Source organism: Etheostoma cragini, chromosome 3 (genome assembly GCF_013103735.1).
Source record: "Etheostoma cragini isolate CJK2018 chromosome 3, CSU_Ecrag_1.0, whole genome shotgun sequence".
In the NCBI taxonomy this organism is placed as follows: domain Eukaryota; kingdom Metazoa; phylum Chordata; class Actinopteri; order Perciformes; family Percidae; genus Etheostoma; species Etheostoma cragini.
In genome coordinates, this window is record NC_048409.1 from 25,927,942 (window position 1) to 25,934,904 (window position 6,963).

The 6,963-nt window shown below is 39.9% G+C and overlaps 1 protein-coding gene across 1 annotated transcript; it reads left to right on the top strand.

Annotated features, from left to right (window-relative positions):
- Window positions 1-7: 7 nt before the first annotated feature.
- si:ch1073-145m9.1 lies at window positions 8-5,698 on the top strand. The gene is made up of 6 exons (XM_034868008.1): window positions 8-259; window positions 608-703; window positions 2,618-2,730; window positions 3,913-4,036; window positions 4,143-4,315; window positions 4,433-5,698. Exons 1-6 carry the CDS (start codon window positions 220-222, stop codon window positions 4,496-4,498), a joined length of 612 nt encoding a protein of 203 aa, XP_034723899.1. The 5' UTR covers window positions 8-219; the 3' UTR covers window positions 4,499-5,698.
- The last annotated feature ends 1,265 nt before the right edge of the window (window positions 5,699-6,963 follow it).

A 6,963-nucleotide genomic window follows, 5' to 3' on the forward strand; every position in this document is an offset into this window, starting at 1 on the left:
AGAAGAACCAGGCTCGTGGACTCAGACGTATACATATTAGTATAACAATGACACTATAGAGAAGAAAGCATAACTATATATCTATGTACATGGCTGTACAACAGCGTTTTGATCATAGACAGTAATAGCTAGACAGGTCGGCTTATAAAGCAGGTTGCATTATTATTATGATCTTTTTCCGGGATTATGCGCTACTGGACCACTCATAACTGACCGGAGATGGGACTCCAAGTTCTGCTGTGGTGGCCGAATATTATCGGTGAGAAACATTAGACTTTTAGGAAACTGTATTTTTCATTTGTGTTATTATGTGCGAGGGCGTCAGGTTATCATGCCATGACAGCTGGGAACCCACGTCACCTTGCCTGACAATATTTAAATGTATTAGAATAATATCTTGGCTTTAGGTAGTAGGTAAAATGTCACTAGATGATTTTGACGCGGAAAGATGTCCCAGTGATGAGAAAAACACCCTAATTAATTTGAACTGACCATGGCTAAGGAAGTTAGAACAAGGGATAGGCCATGCTGTCACTGAATTCACTTGGCTGATATATATATATATACATGAATATACTGTATATATGAATGTATTTGTCTCTTCCAGGATACATTAGGATTGGCCTTGTGTTTGCTGCATGGGCTGCCTATAAGACACCATCAGTCTTTGTCTCTCTTTACTCTGTCTCCATAGCACTGGATGGTAATGTATCTGTTTGCCTTGTTGACCTGTGGTGCTTTGGCCTACTGCATGTAGTGTTGAAATGGTGCTGCTGTTGGATCATAATTTACATCAATACATTCCAGTAGGCAGCCAGTATGGAACATGTCTACATTACACACAAACAGTTTCACAGAAAGAAAACCACAGGTGTATCTAATAACAATAATAATGTCTGTACTAAATAAATATCTTTTTTGTGAGATAGGCCGGGACGTTTCTGCAGCACCACAATACTAAATTCAGAATGGTTTGGCACATATTTTGTATTTACCAAATATTGGATATTGCACTTGTCCATATTCCGATTTCGGTAAGATTGCAATCAATTGTGCAGCCCTAGTGTGCATTCAAGACATCATCATTAATGCTATTAATTATACCTGTGACTTACCTGCAATGACGTTTATAAAAAAGTCCAAAGGCTTTTTTCGTAGAAGACTTATGATCACGGGTGTAAATAATAAAATGAATGATGGCTGAATTCCATTCAGCTGCTTCAGTTTCAGGCTCTGGGTAGTGTGTGTGCTGGCTCACCCGCCACACACCCATGTCATGATCAAAATAGAACGTGAAAAGGCCTCTTTTGCTGCTGGTTGAGGATTTTTGCAATAACTAAAGACTGGATTTATAAAAATGAATAAACAAGTGTGTAATAGCTGTAGCATAACCCATGCATCCAGGCGTTCATGTAGTCACACAACCTCACAGCAACTGACCTCCACGCCAAACTGTGGCTGCCAACAGGTAGGGAAATGTTTGTGGATCAACCGACAGTGTGAGCTATAGAGCTTCAGACTGGAGCTGGGCAATATGGAGAACATCAAATATCATGACTTTTTTTTTTTTTTTACCAAAAACCAAAAATCAATGTCAATATTGTAGGTTGACTTTTGGTGCTTTCTTAACACAATCCGAGTTTTAATAAATAATCACTAATAATAGGGATACAATGACTGAGTAGGTAAAGGCAAATAACAGAGCAGATACAACAGTCTGGTTAGTTTAGAAAATCACTTGACTGTAATGCATCCTGTAAAACCAGGAAAAGACAGCATTTGTGTCATATCAAGATATAACAGTATCCAAAATGTAAGACGATATCTACTCTCATATATTGATGTGGGAATATAACATCAATGTATTGCCCAGCCCTACTTCAGACACAGCAGTAGACCACCATTGTGGTATTGAGGCCTGTTTTTATACTGCAGGTGTAACTAATAACAAAATGACAGAAATTGTGGCTGTATTCCATTTAGGTTTCCAATTAGGTTTCTGATATTGGGCATGCTAACTCAGTGACAATGCCATACCAAATGTTATTAATTACATCTGTGTTTTGTCTGCTGTGACAAGTGAAAATGTTCTACATAGACTACTGTATGCAGCGGCGGTTCACAGAATTCATTAAAGCTATAGTGCGTATTTTATGCCGCCCCCGGGAGGATTTCTTAGTTATGACAACAAAACTGTTAAGCAGCCGTCCACGATACAAGCCATCTGTGACCGCGCTCTGAAGAAACTCATTTGGCAATGGCTTGAATGTTATGGACGAAAAATATCAAAAAGTTACGCACTAAAGCTTAAATTCTAGTGTCTTTGTGGGCTCTCCTTACACGCGGGGCCTGTATACTCAGTCCCCTCTTCCCCATCAGTTCAACGCCTGTGACTGTTTTTAATTAATCAAGCTGCATCCTATCATATAAAAGATAGACAGCCTGAAAGGTATTATTGATAAAATGCTGATAATGAAACTGCGTGAGTGCAGAACAGAAGCTTAGGTATTGCTGTGTCCAGTTTCAAATCTGAAAGATGCCTTGCCAGGTGGAATGGTTGTGAGTGCACATGACATTAGGGGTCTGTCTGCAGTATGTGATGATGTTTTGTGAGCAGGCGTGGACGGCTGGCTGGCGAGGAGGCTCGGGCAGACCTCCAGGTTTGGAGCCTGGCTGGATGTAGTGGTGGACAACCTGGGCAGAGGCATGCTGTGGAGCCTGCTGTTTAAGGTCTGATGCTTGCAGAACATTCAACACAAACCGTACACACACTAAGTTCTCACATAAGGCTGAGATGTTACTATAACATCATCACAAAGGAAATCTTGTCAAATGATCCTCTCTTTTTGATTCACACACAATTATTACATGCCGTGTTTTTTGAAAACAATAAGAGATGATCAGATGGTACAAAGGAGTTTAGTATTTCCAAGAAAGGACTCCATATTAATCCTTCCTACAACAGCAACAGTCTGTACTGTTCTGCATCTTGCTTTTTGTAGTTTCTCATTGCCAGACCTGTCTCCACAGCACTGTGAAGTAAGGTCTGGCTCCTCCACAGATACATTCCAAGATAGGAGGAAAAAAAACGCAGATTTCATTTTTTTTAAGCTAATCACAATTGTATTGGTTGTTCCGGTTGCAAAGACCACAAGAAAACGCCACATACAATAACAAATGAAGTTAACTGTTCATTCAATACAGTAACAGGAGTAATATAAATTAGCTGGATACAGGGTTAAACGTAACTTGCTCTTATTAGTGTGTTGCTTTGTTGTTGTTTTTCCATAGCGATCCTCGCCAAGTAGTCTCAGAACGTCCCAGTTGGTCGGTAAAGGCCGTAACCATATTCTTCAAAAGAGGCCCGCATTGTTGCACGATTCAAATTTTCTTCAAAACGCCATTTTTTTCATTTAGTTTGCTAAGTCAAAGTTTCCCAAAGAGAACAGAGTTAGACTGCGGCGCCAGCAACACCCATCACCACCCATCACCACCCATCACCACCCATCACCACCCATCACCACAGCATCCGGCGATTATCCTGGAAATGAATTGTCGTCTTTGTTGTCGTTGATGTTTTTTGAGAACATCCACTGTACTACTAAATCTTGTCTCTACAAAAATGTAAGAAAAAGTTAAAAACGTCAATAATAAAGTGTTAACAAAAGTGTTTATTTTTACATTTTTGACGGGAAGACAACAGGAGGGTTAATACTATATGCTGTATTTACTCTGTGCAAACACACAGGTGTCTTGTACTGTACTAGTCTGGCAACCACCAGACCATGCCAAGCTCAATAGATTCCAAAATCGGGAACTGGGCGGGGGTTTACCCATTCTAGGACTGTACCATATTTAAAATGGTTTTACATGTTTCTTGGTGTCTGATATCAAATGTGTTTTGTATCACAGTGGGGTTGGCTGGTGTCTGCCTTGGAGTGGTGCGTGTTTGTGTGTAACCACAATGCCAGAGGTGACCATTGGAAGAACAGTTTCATCACCAGCCCTCGTTTCATACAAGCCATCATGGCAAACGGTACGGTCTGAAACTGTAAATAAGTTGATGTTGTTGTGCAGCTCAAGATGAATCAATAATTCCATGAGTTGATCTGAACTCAGTCATGTGCATCCGGTGCTGTTAGGGTTTCGGACAACTCTTGGCGCATGGGTGGTGAGTGGGCTGCACGGCCTCCCCCTGTGGCTGTATGGGTATCAGAGGGGCTTACTATCCCACTGGCTGTATCTGCCTCCCTGGATCCAGGCTGCGGGGACCCTGCTGCTGGCTGCGGGCCGCCTGCTGGCTCTATCGGTGGAGGTAGAAAAAACCTGTTAGAATCATAAACATAATTTCTTCCCATATTTATATTATGTTATGTGTTAGTGTTCATGTAAAGCTGTCTCACAGCCAAACATCCCATCTGTTTCTCTGCAGATATGGTGTATATGGACACATATCAAATACCTCACCAATGATGAGCCGGAAGAGAAAAAGAAGTGAAAGCCACTCAGCAGTCAAAAAAACTGTCCTAACGCCGACATTATCCGCCACCTTTATAGAAGAGATGGCCTTAAGTCACTTTTGGTCTTCTCTAAAGAAAAATGAATTCAGCCATTGCTGTGGGAGATTGTTGACAAATGGGCCACATGTCGGCGGCACATTCTAAATCGGTGTATTTAAAGGTATAAGACGGCAGTGAAATCATCTGACAGCAATAATATTTACCTGCTCACTTACTTTCTGTTACAAATGGGGATTTCTCTTTTTAAACTAGTGAACATGATTGAATTTTATGTATGGCTGCTGAGATGCAAGAAGCGTCTTATCCTACCCCTGTTAATATAAGACTGTGTCGTTACAGGCAGTAGGCGTTCAGATATATGTGGAAAAGAAGCCTTATAGGTCTGTTGAACTGTTAAAGGGAATATGAATGTTATTTTTGTTATTCATTGGGAACACAGTGGCAGAACCCTATTATTCTTAAACCTGAGCAAAGATTGAAACCTTTTCAGAGACTGTTTAAATAATGTCAGCATGCCAGTTAAAAGTATGAAAAAAGGTTTTTTGTTGGGGGGAAGAGTATTTGTGATCGCTGTAATTTACTTTATGAAATCACACCACCGACCCGACGGAGAGACTTAATTGTACACATAGATCCCAACACTATTGAACAGGAAGCTTGAATAAAAAGCCTGGATCTGTTAGGGACTTTTATTTATTTTTTATAAATACTTCCCTTATTTTAGCCGATATTTTAGGCCTGCATACTTTCTGCTGAAGATAGCGAGAATGTGTGTGGCTGAAGGGGTCATTATAACTATTCCTGAACTTATGGACTCTTTTCATGTGCAGATCTAGGAAAGGTTATGCATGCTTGCATCTCCTCCAGACTTGACTATTGGCTGAACACTTTATTTGGTGTCAACAGGTCAAACATCCAAAGACTTTTACTTCTACAAGACTGTGCTGCCAGGCTTTTAACCCGCTCTGAGAGAAGCGACCAAATCCCCAATTCTTTATTGGTTACCTGTAATGTCTAGAATCGATTTTAAGATATATCTGCTTATTTTTAAAGCCATATTGCTAAAGCTCCTGCCTACTCTATGTCTGCTAGCTCCCTATAAGCCTAACCGTGTTACTAAAAGTATGATGTCTGGGCCCCTCAGCTCTTTTAAAAAAACCTCTCTCCTTAAAACTCACTTTTATGTTATGGATGAATCTTTTTTTCTCAACAAATTTCAATGTATATAATGTTTGACCTTGTTTTATGTCTTCTGGTTTTGGATTTTGTTTTAACGTCTGGTTGTTTTGGATTTTATTTAAATTATTGCATTATTCTAAAGCACTTTGTAACTTGAAAAGTGCTATATCAAAAATATATATACAAACACACACATATAGCCATGTACAGTAGCTCTCAACACTAGAGTGTGCTGTTGTGTGGTGTTAAACAGGGACAGAGACTATTTGTGCAAGAGACACCCTGTGAAATGCTTAGTTTCTCTACAATTGCAGGTATATAGTTTTGGCATGATTATTTTTTTTGTAGTAATATTTCTATAGAATCCTTTCTATAATATATGATATTTATTTTGTTTATTTTTTGGCATTGTAGGCCTTTATTTGTGACAGCTTACATGAAAGGGGAGACAGGGGGGAAATGACATGTGTATGTGAATAGGGACACATGCTCTACCAGGTGAGCTACCCAGAAATATTGTATTTTAAATGTGGACTTTTATCTTTTTGTAACTTTGGCGTGAATTACGTGATTTCTTTTCATTCTATAATTTTCCCTGGGAATTAAGAACATTTATGTAGGAAAGACCGTGTGAATGCTTTGTTTCTAAGAATGGCAGGGAGGTTCTCCAGATGCCATTACTGGTGCCTTGCATTAAAATGCCAAAACAGTCCCAGGAAGTGTGTTCTCTGTTCATCAATATCACTATCAGTCCCAGGAAGTGTGTTCTCTGTTCATCACTATCACTATCAGTCCCAGGAAGTGTGTTCTCTGTTCATCACTATCACTATCAGTCCCAGGAAGTGTGTTCTCTGTTCATCACTATTGCTATCAGTCCCAGGAAGTGTGTTCTCTGTTCATCACTATCACTATCAGTCCCAGGAAGTGTGTTCTCTGTTCATCACTATCGCTATCAGTCCCAGGAAGTGTGTTCTCTGTTCATCACTATCACGCAGTTAGACCCGACACATTGGGGAATTGTGCTGTTGAAATAGGAATGGGCATTCCCTAAACTGTAGCCACAAAGTTGGTGGGGTACAACTGTATTGTCTAAAATATCACTGCATGTTCTAGCATAAAGAGTTCTATAAATTGAAACAACGAGGCCCAAACCTTGGAAAACAGCCCCAAACCATATGTACATGAGTATGTGTCCACATATGGGAATACATTCTAGTTTAAGGTTTGAACACAACAGAAAAAGGCATGTAGATTTTGTGATCAA